The sequence below is a fragment of the Macaca nemestrina genome, chromosome 18 (genome assembly GCF_043159975.1).
Source record: "Macaca nemestrina isolate mMacNem1 chromosome 18, mMacNem.hap1, whole genome shotgun sequence".
NCBI classification, from domain to species: Eukaryota; Metazoa; Chordata; class Mammalia; order Primates; family Cercopithecidae; genus Macaca; species Macaca nemestrina.
In genome coordinates this window covers 23,993,801-24,011,651 of record NC_092142.1, presented here as the reverse complement: position 1 = coordinate 24,011,651, position 17,851 = coordinate 23,993,801, and the positions used below count along the sequence as shown (strand labels likewise).

The window sequence follows — 17,851 nt, the reverse complement described above, 5'->3', positions numbered from 1 at the left end:
AGACAGGGTTTCACCATGTTGGCCAGGCTGCTCTTGAACTCCTGACCTCAAGTGATCCACCCACCTCAGCCTCCCAAGGTGCTGGGATTACAGGCATGAGCCAGAGCACCTGGCTTTTTTTTTTTTTTTTTTTTTTTTTTTTTTTTTTTTTTTGAGACAGGATCTCACTCTGTTCCCCAGGCTGGAGTGCATTGGTGCTGTCATAGCTCACTGCAGCCCCAACCTCCCAGGTTCAAACGACCCTCCCACCCGAGCCTCCCGAGTAGAGGAGACTACAAGCATGTGCCACCTGCCCAGCTAATTTTTTTATTTTTTGTAGTTACAGGGTCGTGCCATGTTGCCTGAATGGTCTCGAACTCCGGGCCTCAAGCAGTCCTCCGCCTCGGACTTTCAAAGTACTGGGATTACAGGCATGAGCCACCATGCCTGGCCCATTTTTAACTCTGTGTAGATGTCCTAATTTGCTTGTTTCTGGTTGTATCATATTTTTTCCTCCCCTTTTCTATTCTGTTGAGTTGTCATCATTATTCTGGTTTGTTATCTCCTTTTCTCTGAGAATGGTTTGAATGTGTGGATATATCGTGAATCTATGTTCTCAATGGGCAGTCTCTTATTGTAGTGGTGATTTTCTTCATTTTCACTCAAGACAGCATTTTGCTCATCTCGTTGAAGGGGGTGAGATTTTGCTTGTTGTTGAGAGTGGTTTCTCCCTGCCCTTCTTTCTGGTGTTATAATAATCATCTTCCATAAATGACCCATTGATTCTTAGGGAGAAGACACACACTCTACTTCGAAGGGGTGACTTCCAGAGTGTGTCTTTCCATCCTTTCTTATTTGTTCTACTCGTATCTTCCACCCAACTGCCACTGGCTCTTCAGGCCTGTACTGTGTCACTTGTTCAGGATTCTATTAGGTTAGTGCAAAAGTAGTTGCAGTTTTTGCCATTGAAAGTAATGGAAAAAACTGCAATTACTTTTGCACCAACTGGCTGGGCACGGTGGCTCACGCCTGTAATCCCAGCACTTTGGGAGGCTGAGGTGGATGAATCATTTGAGGTCAGGAGTTCAAGACCAGCCTGACCAACATAGTGAAACCCCGTCTCTACTAAAAATACAAAAATTAGCCGGGCGTGGTGGCGGGTGCCTGTAATCCCAGCTACTTGGGAGGCTGAGGCAGGAGAAGCCCTTGAACCCAGGAGGCAGAGGTTGAAGTGAGCTGAGATCATGCTACTGCACTCCAGCCTGGGTGACAGAGCGAGACTCTGTCTCAAAAACAAAAAAACGAAAGCAAATATATATATATATATTGGACCAACCTACTATTTCTTCAGGGAATTCTTGCAGCCCACTCTAAGCCCACACCCCACCCCCCACCCACCTCCCCAGCTACAGTGAATGAATGGGCTGATTCATGTCCTGGACAGCATGGAGCACTCAACTGAGGACAGCCCTGAGTACTCAGCCAGACCCTGGACTCTGCCCGGGGCTTTTCAGCAGGGTCCTGAGGTCTGTGATCTGGAACTGACTCTGGCTAGAGTCCAAATTGGACTCAATATGCACTCTGAGCTCCAGGATGGGCCTGTCTAGTGGGGACCGGCTCTAGGCTGGCCTGAACTCCAAATGCCTGCCGTGGCCCAAGACTCTCAGCTGGCCTGTAGGATCAGCCGCTCTGGACGGCCAAGGCCTAACCCCAGCCTTTTTTTTTTTTTTTTTTTTTTTTTTTTTTGCTTGCTTTCTCCTCAGCAGTGCCCATTTCTCAAATGAAAGGCAAGCCAGTAAGCACATGGAAGGAAATACTGGACTATTTATTGCAAAGTGAGAATTGTCAGCTTGAGAAGCAAGGAAGTGACCGGGCCCCCAGAAGGCCCTTCTACAACAAAACAATCAAGAAACAAGAGAAGGAGAAAGAAACGGGGTGCGGGAATGAGCTGATGTGCAGAAACAGCTTCCTCGTCCAACTCGGGGACCTTCCTCTCAAGAAATACCCTCGTGTTGTGGTGTTTGCACCACTCTCTGGGCAGTGCGGGCAGCGTGTTCCCCAGGCTGGGGTCTCTGATGAGCACAAAGGAATTCCAGGAACCAAGAGCCTCCTCAGCAGTCAGTCTATCTGAGAAACCAGGCCCAAGCAGTGAAAGCAGGGAGTGGCTCCTCCGGGCCTCTGCCTTGGCAGGAAATGTAGGAACTCTCTGGTCCTCAGTCTTGGACAGGTGAGCTGAGGACACCTGGAGCAGCAGGAATCCCACGAGCTCAGCTTCACCGAGACTTCAGGATGAGGCGGGTCTTCCCATCTCCGATGAAGCACCTTGAAAGAAAGAGGACCCAGTAAGGTCTCAGCCCCGGAGGAGAGACCCAGCCCTTCGCCACATGTCTCCAGGCTCAGAACTCTCCAGAGAGATGACTTCCTGAGCCTCCCCAGCCTTAATAGCCAGATTCCCTTGGGGAGAGGGAGACACTGTTTCCTGCTTGGTTTCTTTTTTTTTTTTTTTCTTTTTTTTTTTTTAATTGAGACGGAGTCTCACTCACCCAGGCTGGAGTACAGTAGCGTGATCTCAGCTCACTGCAGCTTCCACCTCCCGGGCTCAAGCAATTCTTATACCTCAGCCTCCCGAGTAGCTGGGACTACAGACAAACACCACTATACCTGACTGATTTTTGTATTTTTAATAGAGATAGGGTTTTACCATATTGACCAGGCTGGTCTCCAACTCCTGACTTTAAGTGATCCACCCACGTTGGCCTCCCAAAGTGCTGGGAGTACAGGCGTGAGCCACACGCCTGGGTCCTGCTTAGTTTCTAACCCTTTTCCTGAAGATGCTCATTGCTGCCACTCTGAAAGCCCAGGAAAAAATGAATAGTGATGGCTGGGCGCGGTGGCTCACACCTGTAATCCAGCGCTTTGGGAGGCAGATCACTTGAGGTCAGGAATTGGAGACCAGCCTGGCCAACATGGTGAAGCCCCATCTCTACCAAAAAAAAAATTACAAAAACTGGCTGGGCACAGTGGCTCATGCCTATAATCCTAGCACTTTGGGAGGCCCAGGAGGGTGGATCACATGAGGTCAGGAGTTTGAGACCAGCCTGGTCAACACAGTGAAACCCTGTCTCTACTAAAAATATAAAAATTAGCTGGGCATGGTAGCAGTGCGTGTAGTCCCAGCTGCTTGGCAGGCTGAGGCAGGAGAATCTCTTGAACCCAGTGGGCGGAGGTTGCAATGAGCCAAAATCACATCACTGCACTCCAGCCTGGGCGACAGAGCAAGACTCCATCTCAAAAAACGAAAACAAAAATACAGAAAGTAGCTGAGCGTGGCAGTATGCACCTGTAGTCCTAGCTACTCAGGAGGCTGAGGCAGGAGAATAGCTTGAACCTGGAAGGCAGAGGCTGCAGTGAGCTGAGATCATGCCACTGCACTCCAGCCTGGGCGACGGAGCGAGACTTTGTCTCAAGAAAATAGTGACGCTTTTCACTGAACTACAGGCTGGGCCCTGCAGACCCCAGGACCGCTGGTGGGCAGGGGAGCAAGTTGCCTAGATCAGCCTGTTCCAGGGCCTGTCCTCTCCCAGACAGTGCAAGGTAGGCCCAACTTGTGTTTACTAAATCCAGACAGTGATCCTTGCACTCCTGGAGTCCAGAGTCCAGAAGGAATGGGATATAAGAAGAGAGCCCATGGAGAAGCGGCCAAGCAGGATGCACGGGGACTCTAGTCTTTTCCATCTGGAATCCACTTATCCTTCTGGCAATACCAACCTTCTTATCTACTGCAGCACTCCGGGAAGCACTGCTCACATTGTATTTCATGTGAATGGCGTCTTCCAACATGCATGCCCTTGGGGGTACCATTTACACGATTTTCCCATGTAGATGGGGTCCCCTGGAGTTGTACAATACCCCCATGGGGAACTACTCCTCCCCTACTCTGGGTCCTATTGGCGGTGTTCAGGTAAGGCTGACCTCACCCCCACTTCAGGCTTAGGTTCTTGCTCCAGACATTGCCAATAGGAGTGCCTGATCGGCTGGGCATGGTGGCTCACACCTGTAATCCCAGCACTCTGGGAGACTGAGGCAGGCGGATCACTTGAGGTCAGGAGTTCGAGAACAGCCTGGCAAACATGGTGAAACCCCATCTCTACAAAAATACAAAAATTAGCCAGGCATGGTGGCGTGCACCTGTAATCCCAGCTACTCAGAAGGCTGAGGCAGGAGAATTGCTTGAACCCAGGAGGCAGAGGTTGCAGTGAGCCGAGATTTCGCCACTGCACTCCAGCCTGGGTGACAGAGAGAGACTCCATCTCAAAAAAAAAAAAAAAAAAGTGCCTGACACCCGCAGCTCAGTGATTGATTCTGAAGTGGGCAAATCACCCACGCACGGTGGGCCAGTTCAAACCAGTGAATACCAGACCCTGGCTTTTTGCTAGATCTTGTTGTTCTATTTCCTCTAGAGTTGTTAAGCTGCTAAGATACAAGCCTCGAGTGGCTGGTAAGCATCTTCGCCTCCATTGGAGTCTATCTAAGCATGAAGCCCACCCGGGGGAAAACAGAGCCTATGAGAAAGACCAAGGCAGGGCACAGTGGCTCATACCTGTAATCCCAGCACTTTGGGTGGCCTAGGCAGGAGGATCATTTGAGGTCAGGAATTTGAAACCAGCCTGACCAACATGGTGAAACCTCATCTCTACTAAAAATACTGAAAAAATCGCCTGGTGTGGTGGCTGGCGCCTGTAATCCCAGTTACTTGGGAGGCTGAAGCAGGAGAATTGCTTGAATCTGGGAGGCAGAGGTTGCACTGAGCTGAGATCACATCACTGCTCTCTAGCCTGGGCAACAGAGGGAGACTCTGTCAAAAAAAAAAAAAGGAGAAAGACCAAGTCCTAAAGACATTGTCTGAGCACCACCTGAAACCACTGCTCCCTGTGAAGTTTCTGATGATGTGAGCCAATGAATTCCTCTTTATGGCAAACGCTGTTTTGAAATAGATCTCTGTCACTTGCAACCAAAGCTCCTAGATGGAGCCATTTTCTTTGCCTCTAAAGAGGCTCCCTCTTTTCTCTTCCAAACCCAAGTGAGAGCCTAGCCCTCTAGCCCCGGACTCTATGAGAGATGTTGCCAAGTGCCCATTCCACGGGCCAGTGACCCTGTGTCACACTCCTACCTAATGAGCAGTCCAACAAGCAGGCCAGCCAGGAGTGGGCCCAGCCAGTAGATCCAGTGGAAGTCCCAGTGGTTGGCCACCACCGCAGGTCCAAAAGCACGGGCCGGATTCATGCAGCCTCCAGATACAGTGCCCCTGCAAACACCCAGGCACCCTGGTCACCAGGATCCCAGCCAGGCCCCACCTCACCTCACGCTCATGTCCCCAACTAGGCCTAGTCACACACCACCCAGAAACCCTCTCTAAACTCCCACATCATGAGCTCCTGGGTAGATCCTAAAGAAGGTAGAGAGGCTATCAGCACTAGAAAGCAGAAGGTGTGGCTCCGCACTGGGCGGGCAGTCCAGCACTCCCCACAAACTCCTCTAGAACGCCCAGCAAAAATGCCTGCTCAGTGACGGCAGGAAGAGAAGCTGGATCTACATCTGTTCCAAAGTCTACAGAGCAAAGTCCATCAGTTTCAGTCCTTTTGGAGTCAAGCTGACCTAGATTCAAAACCCAGGCCACATATTATAAAATAATGAAAAGTATATCATTGGATTGTTTGTGACCCAAAGAATAAATGCTTGAAGGGATGAATACCCTGTTTACTTTGACGTGATCATTACACGTTGCTTGCCTGTATCAAAACACCTCATGTAACCTCAGCCAGGCACGGTGGCTCACGCCTGTAATCCCAGCAGTTTAGGAGGCCGAGGCAGGCAGACCACTTGAGGTCAGGAGTTCAAGACCAGCCTGGCCAACATGGTGAAACCCCGTTCCTACTAAAAATACAAAAATTAGCCAGGTGTGGTGGCGCATGCCTGTCATCCCAGCTACTGGGGAGGCTGAGGCAGGAGAATTGCTTGAACCTGGGGGTTGAAAGTTGCAGTGAGCCATGATCATGCCACTGCACTCCAGCCTGGGTGACAGAGCAAGACTCTGTCTCAAAAACTAAAACTAAAACTAAAATAAAATAATGAACAGTAGAAGTGGGTTGTTTGTAACACAAAGAATAAATGCTTGAGGGGATGAATACCCCATTTAGCCTAACATGGTAATTATGCATTGCATGCCTGTATCAAAGCGTCTCATGTAACCCAGAAATATATACACCTACTAGGTTCACCCACAAAAATTTTAAAAATATATATATGTGTGTGTGTGTGTATATATATATACACACATATATATATATAAAGAAAGAAAAACCCCAGCCCAGATAGTTCTAGTTGTGGGGAGATCCATGAACCTCTCTGTATTCAAGTGAGGTGAAAGTGACTCTCCCATAGGTTGTCATCAGGAGTGAATGAGAAAATGCAAATGGAGCCCACACCTCGAATATAATTAATGTACAAAAAGCATTAACTAATCTAACTGGTCCAGATGAGGCCCTTGTTGCACCACAAGCTTAAGGCCCAGAATCTCCTACAGGGAGACTCTTCCCCAGGTGCACCTCTCTCATTCTGGGGCTCTGTCTTTTCCCTATTCTCTCAAGCTGGGGCCTGTAGACCTCATCCCCACCCTGTGTCCAGCTTCGAAGTCAAAAGACTTGTAAGTGAATCAAAGGCCACTAGGGGGCAGCAAAGCATGGCCACAACTTTACACATTCCCCAGCCTGCCCCAGGCTCCACCTCCCAAAGCTGAGGGAGAGCTGACCCAGGAGAAAGGTTAGACTTGGTTCTGTGTCCAAAAGAAAGGAAAGAGTCAGACATTAGGGAGAGGCTCCCTGGGCCGGGCAATGTGGCTCATTCCTGTAATCCCAGTACTTTGAGAGGCCAATGCAGGAGGATGGCTTGAAGCCAGGAGTTCAAGACTAGCCTGGGCAACATAGCGTGGCCCCCATCTCTAAATAAAATAAATAAGAAAAATAAAAAGGGCTCACTCATCCTCTTGTCCCAAATCTGTCACTTAATTTGCCACTGCCCACTGACCTTAAATAAGTCACTTCTATCATCTCTGAGCCTCAGTTTCCTTATCTATAAAACGGGAGACATCATCCCCAATCTTGTTGCCTTAATCCCTTCCAAAGTCTGCTGGGAAACTCAAAATAAAGGAGACAACAGCTACAGATGCTTTTTGTAATCCTGAGTCTAAAACCTGGCTGCCAAGTGACCAAATGAACACAGTTCACAGAAATGTTGTATTTACGCTACGAAAATTGAAAAACATCACGTACAAATTTAAATTTCTGACTTCCTTTGAATGAAATCATCACCCCAGACCCATGTTCCCAGCAATAATTGACAAGAGCTGAACTGACTGGAGCGCCTCCGACACCGCAGTCCCCACCACTCCCTGTTGTCTGCCTGATGCCAGCCCACCTCCCCATTTGCAGCACCTTCCTGGCCCCTAATAGCAACTGAATCTGTGGCCCTCAGGCCTGAGCTCCTCCAGAGCTGAACAGTGCAGATCTGGGCATGGTCGCTCCACTGCTAAGGGACACTCACCCGGCCAGGATATCCACGATGACAGCAAAGCCGATGGAGAATGGGGCCAGAGGGCCCTTTGTCTTCTCATTGATGGCACCCATGCACACGGCCAGGGCCAGCAGCGTCGTCAGGATGATCTCTGCCCCCAACGCCCCTGCCACCTGCCCGTGCTCCTGGACAGTCACAAAGGCTGCCCCAGACGCATTCCAGAACTTCTCCTCGGGACTCACCGCCTGCACAGAGAAGCTGCTCAGCCTCACAGTGGGGCAGAGAGACAGCTGGAAACTGAGGGGAGAGGGCCTAAAACATGCCTGCCCACCGTAAGGGCCAGTGAAGGGTTATGTCCAATTTCAGTTACATAGACCTGGATCCACATCCCAGCTCTGCCAGATTTTACTCTGTGACCCTGTGTGAGCTACTAAACCTCTCTGAGCCTCACTTTGTTCAGGTGAAAAATAGGAATGGGGCTAGGCGTGGCGGCTCACGCCAGCAACCCCAGCACTTTGGGAGGCCGAGGTGGGTGGATCACTTGAGCCCAGGAGTTCGAGACCAGCCTCGCCAACATGTGAAACCCCATCTTCACTAAAAATACAAAAATTAGCGGAGTAAGGTGGCAGGGACTTGTAATCCCAGCTGCTCAGGAGGCTGAGGCACAAGAATCACTTGAACTCTGGAAGCGGAAGTTGCAGTGAGCTGAGATCACACACACCACTGCACCCCAACCTGAACAACAGAGCAAGACTCCATCTCAAAACAAAAAAAAAAACAAAGAAAAAAGAAAAAGAAAACTGAGGATAACCCAGTCATGGCTCCAGGTTACAGGCCTAAAGCTTATGTAACTTAGATGATCCTCTTTGAGAAAAAGAACATAAACTACCTTTTTTTTCTTTCTTTGAGACAGAGTCTAGCTTCACCACCCAGGCTGGAGTGCAGTGACCCGATCATAGCTCACTACAGCCTCAATCTCCTGGGCTCCAGTGATCCTCCTACCTCAGCCTCTCATGTAGCTGGGACCACAGGTGCATACAAACCACGCCCACCTAATTTTTTTTTTATTATTTTTTGTAAAGATGGAGGGTCTCACATGTTGCCCAGGCTGGTCTGGAACTCCTAGGCTCAAGTGATCCTCCTGCCTCCGCCTCCCAAAATGCTGGGATTATAGGCATCAGCTGCCATGTGCGGCTCAACATACTTTACTCTTACAAACTTTACAAACACATATGATCAGGTGAACTCATTGCTAGGCCCCCATAGAACCATGGAAGGGGCGTATGCAGGAGGGCCCTGAAGCCTGAGCTCAATTACTTCTATGGGCAGTCAGCCTCAGGGCTGTCACAGCCCCAAAGGGGAAAGACAGCGCAGTGCGAAAGCTTCTGGACTCTGGACCCAGTCGGGGCTGCGCTGCTTACAAGCACGTCTGAACTTGAGCAAGTTGCCTGCTTCTCTGCCCCTCTGTTTTCTCATCTATAAAATAGGGATGATACTGACAGCTCCCGGCTCACAGACAAGGCCGCTGGTGTGCCTGGCACAAGGTAAGCGCTGTCTATGAGCTGACTGTGGTTTCTCGTAAAGTTGCTGGGAGATGAAATAAGAGAATATGTGTAAAACATTTAGCAGGGAGAATGTGCTCAGGGAACCGTGCTGTCCCACAACTGGCAGAGCCATGTTTGACAGGTTTTAAGTGGCAGGGCTTGAGCTAGGTCTGGGCACTGCTTTTCCTAAAGAAGCAGAGCAGGAAGGTCCTGGGCATGTTCCATAGATAGGGGAACAGACTGTGGCTCTCAAATGGGAGCATGGAGAGACCAGGGCAGGGGATGACAGTATAGTGAGGCTTGAGAACAAAGTCTGCGGTGGGTCAGCGTTACAGCTTCAGACCCTATTGCAGCCAAGCTAACAGAGCTCCCCATCCACCACCCCCCACACACCCGCCAAGCAAGGCCCACATCTTGACGGGCTTGAAGGGTCCCTGGTTGAACTGAGACTTAAGGGCAAAAGGAAAGAGAGAGAGGAAAAAAAGAAAAAGAGGGATGGAGGGAGAAAGTCTATCCATGGATTTATGCGTAAAGCTATGAAAATTCTGTGGCTGGCCAGGCTGGGTCACTCATGCCTGTAATCCCAGCACTTTGGGAGGCCAAGGCAGGAAGATCACTTGAGACCAAGAGTTGGAGACCAATGTGGTCAACATAGTGAGAGCCCACCTCTACAAAAAATTTTTTTTAATTAGTTGGGTGTGGTGACACACACCTATAGTCCCAGCTACTCAAGAGGCTGAGGCAGGAGGATCACTTGAGCCCAGGAGGTCCAGCCTGCAGTCAGCTATGATTGCACCACCACACTCCAGCCTGGACAACAGAGTGAGACCCCATCTCTAAAATAAAAAAAGAGAGGCCGGGCCCAGTGGCTCACGCTTGTAAACCCAGCACTTTGGGAGGCTGAGGCAGGCAAATCACTTGAGCTCAGGAGTTCAAGACCAGCCTGGCCAACATGGTGAAACCCCGTCTCTACTAAAACTACAAAAATTAGCCAGGCGTGGTGGCATGCACCTGTAATCCCAGTTACTCAGGAGGCTGAGGCAGGAGAATTGCTTGAGCCCAGGAGGTAGAGGTTGCAGTGAGCCGAGATCACACCACTGCACTCCAGCCTGGATAACAGAGTGAGACTCCATCAAAAAAAAAAAAAGCAAATAAATAAAAATAAAATAAAATGCAATAAGAAAGAAAGAGAGAAGAAAAACGTCCACCAATTCCACCGGCAGAAATAAGCAAAAGATTGGACATTTCCCCACTCCCCACTGTCCCCCCCGGACACACACACACATCATACACCTCCAGCAGCCCCATCAGAGAGGAAGCCACTAGCCCAGCGCCTGGGGTTCACCCACCTTGGCCAAGGCAGCCCCGAGCATCCCCCCGAGCAGCTGTGAGACCCAGTATGGGAGGAGCATCACCAGGTTGAGGCCTCCGATCAGCGTGGCTGCCAGGGACACGGCAGGGTTGAAGTGTCCACCACTGTAACCCACAAGAGCAGAGGGAGTCATGAGCCCAGGGCTGACCACATGGCTGGCACTCGAGACAGCATGTCCCAGCCAACCCACCAGGCTGGTTTCACAGGGTGAGAGTCAGTCCAGGGCTCAGCTCAAATACAAAGAGACGCCAAATTGCTTCCAATTTCCCTGAGATGCCAGGCAGAGGATAAGAGATAAAGGGCAGCCTCTACGTCCTAAGTCCAGCCCCCAGGATGGCCCTGGAGGAAGCACGTGTAGGAGACCATCCCTTAACTCCTCCCTGACTCCCTCCGAGCCTCCCTCCAGCCCTTCAGAGATGTGGCCACAGGTCACATTGAGACACCAAGGCTCCAAGTTAGTAGCCCATGAGCCGTATCCAGGCCTCCCCTTATGATTTGTTTGATTTTATGAGACGGAGTCTTGCTCTGTTGCCCACGCTGGAGTGCAGTGGTATGATCTCGGCTCACTGCAACCTCCACCTTTTGAGTTCAAGCAATGGTCCTGACTCAGCCTCCCAAGTGGCTGGGACGACAGGCGTGTGCCACCATTCCCAGCTGATTTTTGTATTTTTAGTAGAGACGATGTTTCACCATATTGGTCAGGCTGGTCTTGAACTCCTGACCTCAAGCAATCCACCCACGTCAGCCTCCCAAAGTGCTGGGGTTGCAGGCATGAGCTACTTTGCCCGGCCCGGGTCTCCCCTTATGAGTAGCTAGGCCCTGAATAAGACCTCCTGATTGGTTGAACTGCTCAGCCAATGAAAACCCTACTTGTGGTCTGAAAGTGTGATGGGTGTAAAATGCAGATTTGGAGTTCGGGCTGGAAATGGCATGGAGAATCATGGGGTGGAATTGGAGGTTCATGACCAGGTTGGGGACTGGGATTGGGAGTTTGGGGTGTGGAAGGGAATTAGACAAGTCAGAACCTGAGGTCAAAGGGCAGGTTGCAGTTGATCAGCCACTCCCTGGCCCATGGGTAAAGAGCCTTCCTATTCATCAAGATGTTCAACCAGCCCAGGCCCCAGAGCCAGGGTGGCTGCACTCACCAGTGTCCCATCCAGTCCCACTCTAATGGAGGAACTATTGTCACAGTTTGGCCTCCTGAATCCATCTGGTTTCCAGGAATGGATACTCCCCAATGAGAGAGAAAGGGACCCCAAGACTCCCCATGTCACGCAAGAACCAAAGTGCCCCCCAAATGTTAAGAGCCCACCAATGAGTTTACCCAACCTCCAATGGACATAGGACATTCAGCTGAGACTGGACAGAGGACCTCAGCTCTACACAAAAGGACTTTGTCCAACACCCTGATACCTCAAGACCAGCTGCCCCAACTTGTCTGACTCAGCTCTGGGCCCAGACCCTCATGCATGGTTTGATTTGATTTGATTTTTTTTTTTCTTTTTTTGAGACGGGGTCTCACTTTGTCACCCAGGCTGGAGTGCAATGGTGCAATCTCGGCTCACTGCAACCTCCGCCTCCTGGGTTCAAGCGATTCTCCTGCTTCAGCCTCCCAAGTAGCTGGAATTACAGGGGCGTGCCACCACGGGGTTTTGTCATGTTGGCCAGGCTGCTCTTGAACTCCTGACCTCAGGTGATTCACCTGCCTCGGCCTCCCAAAGTGCTGGGATTACAGGCGTGAGCCACCGTGCCCAACCTCCATGCATGGTTTGAAAGCACCAGCCAGTGCTAAACTCCACAGGTTGGGAAGAGGGGCAGCCGGGCCTACTTGGCCTCAAGTAGCTTAGCCTGGGCTCTGCTGAGATACACAGATGGAGTCAGGGTGAGGCGGCTTCCCACGGGAGCCCCAAAAGGGAGAGAAACTGTCATTCAGAGCATGGCTGTACCAGGAGGGCCAGGTGACGAGAATCACACATTTCCTGGTTTACACTCATTAGCAATAAAACAATCAAGACACATTCATTCCTTCATTCACTGTTCACTCAGCAAATATTTCTCTAACACTTACTCTGTGCCAGGTGCTGTGGTGCTTATAACTTACATACATAACTTATCCTGGATCCGGTGAACAACCTCAAAGTCAGTGTCTGGCACGCAGTAGGTGCTGAATAAATATTTGTCAAAAAAGCCAGACAGAGAGGCAGTATTTGCAGTGCCAAAGAGATGATCTTTCCTGCCAGCTGGCCTGGGTTCAAAGCCCAACTCTGCCACTGAAGAGCTGTGTGACACCGGCCAAGTTACATAACCTCTCTGTGCCTCAGTGATCTCTGCCTGAGAAAGGTATTGCAAAGATATAAAGAACTAATACATGTACAGCTCATAGTACTATCTATGGAGTTAGCGTTCAATAAACATCAGCTATTATTATTACTCACATTTATACCACTGCGCACAGAGGCTGTGGCAACTTGCTGTGGTCACCCAGCTAAGAAGTGATAAAGGTTGCCTTCAATCTCAGATCCGTCCAAAGGGAATATCATATACTTTTTCTTTCACTCACAGTCTCCCTTGGACGTCTAAAGAGACGTGGTTTTGGGCCGGGCGCGGTGGCTCAAGCCTGTAATCCCAGCACTTTGGGAGGCCGAGACGGGCGGATCACGAGGTCAGGAGATCGAGACCATCCTGGCTAACACGGTGAAACCCCGTCTCTACTAAAAATACAAAAAAAACTAGCCGGGCGCGGTGGTGGGCGCCTGTAGTCCCAGCTACTCGGGAGGCTGAGGCCGGAGAATGGCGTAAACCCGGGAGGCGGAGCTTGCAGTGAGCTGAGATCCGGCCACTGCACTCCAGCCCGGGTGACAGAGCGAGACTCCGTCTCAAAAAAAAAAAAAAAAAAAAAAAAAGAGACGTGGTTTTGTTTGTTTGTTTGTTTGTTTTTGGAGATGGAGTCTCACTCTGTTGCCCAGGCTGGAGTGCAGTAGCACAATCTTGGCTCAATGCAACCTCCCCCTCCTGGTTCAAGCAATTATTCTGCCTCAGCCTCCCAAGTAGCTGGGAGTCCAGGTACCTGCCACCACTCCCAGCTAATTTTTGTAGCTTTAGTAGAGACAGGGTTTCACCCTGTTGGCCAGGCTGCTTTCCAACTCCTGACCTCAGGTAATCCACACACCTCAGCCTCCCGAAGTGCTGGGATTACAGGCGTGAGCCACTGCACCCAGTCTAAAGAGATGTTAAAGCTCTTTTCCATTCTGGTTTTCTCAGAAACAGTATTTCTGTTTCCCCATTCAGATCTATGTTTTGAGTGAGATTTAATACAGACCAACCATGTCCCAGATCACCCTGCCAGGCACCCCATTCAAGATCTTCGTCGTGCTGGCTGGCTCTCCTGGGAACCAGCAGCCATGTCCACAGACCTTCCCATTGATCCTCTACCCAGATGAGAGCTAAGCCAGAGAAGCCTGTCCCTTTCCCTGCCCCTCCTTCTTGGTCACCTCTTGATAAGCCAGGACCACTGCAAATCCCCGCATACCCAGGTGGGAAAACCTGGCTCAGGTCTTCTATGCATTTCTGCTTTCCCTAAAACCCCCTTCTAGTGGTAACAATAACACAGCAACCAATGCCTATTGTATGTTTGGTGTGTGCCAGGCGCTCTACTTCATTTAATTCTCACGCCTCCCCCCGAGGCACTTGGATTTGAGCGCTGGAGCCGGACAGCTTGTTCTTGGCTCCTGGCTCTGCCACTCTCTGGCCCTCTAAGCTTGGACAGATTACACAGCCTCTCTTTTTTTGCAGCTATAAAATGGGGTCAATAACAAGACCTACCCCACAAGGCTTTTGTGAGGATTAAATAACTAATATCTATAAAGTAATTAGACTAGTGCCTGGTACATGGTTAGCAATATAGATGTGTTGGCTTGAAAAAAAACCATTTAAAAGTACGCTGCTATTCCCATTTTATAGGTGGGGAACTTTGGGTTTAGAGAGTGACTTGCCAGCCAGGCATGGTGGCTCACACCTGTAATCCCAAAACTTTGGGAAGCCAAGGCAGGAGGATCGCTTGAGACCAGGAGTTCAAGACTAGCCTGGGCAACATAGTGAGACCCCATCTCTACAACAAAATTTAAAACTTAGTTGGGTGCTGTGGCACATGCCTGTGATCCAGCTACTCAAAAAGAGAATGACTTGTCCAAAGTCACAAGCTCACAGGCTGCGGGGTCTGGAGTTGACCCCAGACAGTCTGACTCCCAACCCCATAGTTATCCAGAGCGCTCCTTGAAATCCCCAATATATGCGCCCAGAGGTCCTTGACAACAGCTTTGCTTTCCACCCCCAGCGCCCCAAGTCAGCACCAGGCTGAATCCTCAGAGCTGGTCTCACCTGATATTCCCCAGAGTGGCAATCACGAGCCCCAAAGCCAACCCATGGGCCAGGGCCGGCTGCAGCAGTCCAGTGTCCGTCCCATTCTCGATGACCGACAGGCACCCGATGAAGATGAAGAGAGCAGAGCCCAGCAGTTCGACCAGGCACGGCTGCACAAACCGTTCATACCAGGACACTCGCCACCTGCCACCCACACTCGGCTCCCTGGCCTTGCCGTTGCCAAATTCAGGCTCACACATGGATATCTGCCGTAGGGAAAAAGGGACAGAAGACACGGGTAGGAGGCAAGTCCAGATACAGAAGGTCCCAACCCCCAACCTTGAATTAATTCACAGCCCCCCTTGCTCTGCCAGCCTGGAGAGGAAGATGCTGGCAGAGGGCTCACCTCTCCAGACATCAGGATCAGGTGGCACAAACATCAGGCTCTTGCCTGAGCGGCTGGGAAACCTGCACCTGCTGTCCGGGACACTGTTATCTCCTAGGGACAGGACCTGCTGGTCACACTATAGGCTCTGCCCCTTTTAAAGGGCTGCAGAGGCTCAATGCAAGTGCAGAGAAAGCAATAAACCTCAGGTAGGAGGCGGCTCTGAGGCCCAGAGGAGGAAATTTTTTTAAATCTCAACAGGGCAGGATGAGGGAGTCAGGGATTGCTGAACTTTCCACCAATGAGGGAAAAACATGCCAGCTTGGCTATGTCATCTGGGAGCACACTCCAGGCTGTAGAAGGTGGGAGATGGGTCCAGCACCCCAGCTCCCCATGGTCCAAAGCAGGACAGCGCATGTAAGTGGGTCCCACTGGGTTGGAACCTCACATGTTAAGAAACAGCAAACTCAGCCAGGCACAGTGGCCCACACCTGGAATCCCAGCACTTTGGGAGGCTGAGGTGGGTGGATCACTTGAGGTCAGGAGTTCAAGACCAGCCTGGCCAACATGGTGAAACCCCATCTCTACTAAAAACACAAAACTCAGTCGGGCGTGGTGGTGCATGCCTGTAATCCCAGCTACTTAGTGGGGCGAAGGCAGGAGAACCATTTGAACCTAGGAGGCGAAGATTGCGGTGAGCCAAGATCGTGCAACTGCACTCCAGTCTGGGCAACAGAGCAAGGCTCTGGAAAAAAAAAAAAAAAAAAAGGAAAGAGAAAGAAGAAAAGAAAAAAGAAAAGAAAAGAGAAAAAGAAAGAGGGTGGGAGGGAGGGAAGAAGAGAGAGAGAGAGAAAGAAAGAGAGGGAGGGAGGGAGGGAGGAAGGGAGGGAGGAAGGAAGGAAGGAAGGAAGGAAGGAAGGAAGGAAGGAAGGAAGGAAGGAAGGAAGGAAGGAAAGAAAGAAAGAAAGAAAGAAAGAAAGAAAGAAAGAAAGAAAGAAAGAAAGAAAGAAAGAAAGAAGAAAGAAAGAAAGAAAGAAAGAAAAAGAAAGAAAGAAAGAAAGAAAGAAAAGAAAGAAAGAAAGAAAGAAAGAAAGGAGAAAAGAAAAGAAAAGAAATAAATGGTGTGTTGGTGTTTGCCTGTAATCCCAGCTACTCAGGAGGAAGAGGCATGAGAATCACTTGAACCCAGGACCCAGAGGTTGCAGTGAGCTGAGATCACACCACTGCACTCCAGCCTGGGCAACAGAGTGAGACCCTGTCTCAAAAAGAAAAAAAAAAGAAAGAAACAGCAAACCCATTTTCAAGTATTTTTCCACTGAGTCCCACAGTTTCAAACACCTGCAGTCACCGTGACAACCTGAGCCAGGGCTGAGTGTATAGATGACGATCCTTCACAGACAGAGGCAGCAGAGACTAGCAAGAGGTAATGCAATGCAGCGGCAAGACCCATGGACTTTGGAAACAGGCTGCTTGGAGTTTAGTCCCAGCTCTGCCGTAAACTAGCCATGTAACCCTTGGGCACACCACTTGGCCTCTCTGGGCCTTTGTTTTCTCATCTGTTGGGTGTGGATGTTTGTGGCTGCACCGTGTCATAGGGTTGTTGGGAAGTTTAAATGAGATAATATGGGTAAAGTGCTCAGGACAGTGCTAGACACACAATACCAGTGTCCACGAATTTACAATGTATGCTTGGCTGTAAGTAATAGCTAATAGTGAGCATGTTCTATGTGCCAGGCACTGGGGCTAAGTGCCTTCTATTATCTCATTTAAACCTCACTGCCACCCTGTGAAGCAGGTACTATTATTATAGCCATTTCACAGACGAGAAAGTGGAGTGTCAGGAAGATTGAGTTTCCCAGGATTATACAGCTTATATGATCACAGAACTTGTGGACTGTGACAAGAGGATAAATACTGTATATGATTCCACTTGTATGAAGTACCTAGACTAGTCAAATTCATGGAGACAGAAGTAGAATGGTGGTTTCCAAGAATGAAGAGTTTGTGTTTAGCGGGTACAGATTTTCTGTTTGGGAGGAAAGTTTTGGGATGGATGACATAGTGACACAACAATGTGAAGTACTTAATGTCACTGAAATGTACACTTAAAAATGGTTCAAATTGCCAGGCATGTTTGGCTCACACCTATAATCTCAGCACTTTGGGAGACCAAGGCAGGCAGATCACTTGATTTCAGGAGTTCAACACCAGTCTGGCCAACATGGTGAAAACTTATCTCTACTAAAAATACAAAAATTAGCTGGGTGTGGTGGTGCGCACCTGTAATCCAAGCTGCTTCAGAGGCTGAGGCAGGAGAATCGCTTTACCACGGGAGGCAGAGGTTGTAATGAGCTGAGATCACACCACTACACTCCAGCCTGGGTGACAGGACGAGACTCCATCTCAAAAAAAAAAATAGTTAAAATGGCATGTTTTATTTTATGTGTATTTTGCCACAGTTGAAAAAAAAAATACTTGTGAGCTAACCCACTACACTCTACTGCCTTTCTAAGAGGGAGGGATGGATGGATGGATGAATGTATGGATGCATGGATGGATGCATGGATGGATGGATGGATGGATGGATGGATGAATGGATGGATGGATGAATGGATGGATGGATGGATGCATGCATGGATGGAT

General features: G+C 49.8%; 1 protein-coding gene across 1 annotated transcript in view; it reads right to left on the bottom strand.

The window, feature by feature from the left end:
• Nucleotides 1–1,785: 1,785 nt before the first annotated feature.
• Nucleotides 1,786–17,851, bottom strand: part of LOC105485040 (aquaporin 8) — a 38,379-nt gene continuing 22,313 nt past the window's right edge. Inside the window, exons 2-6 of the mRNA XM_071084279.1 lie at nucleotides 14,842–15,089; nucleotides 10,442–10,568; nucleotides 7,579–7,793; nucleotides 5,150–5,284; nucleotides 1,786–2,301 (exon numbers count right to left, since the gene is read on the bottom strand). Coding sequence (XP_070940380.1) covers nucleotides 2,253–2,301; nucleotides 5,150–5,284; nucleotides 7,579–7,793; nucleotides 10,442–10,568; nucleotides 14,842–15,089 — 774 coding nt within the window. The 3' untranslated portion in view covers nucleotides 1,786–2,252. The remainder of the gene's footprint in view (nucleotides 2,302–5,149; nucleotides 5,285–7,578; nucleotides 7,794–10,441; nucleotides 10,569–14,841; nucleotides 15,090–17,851) is intronic.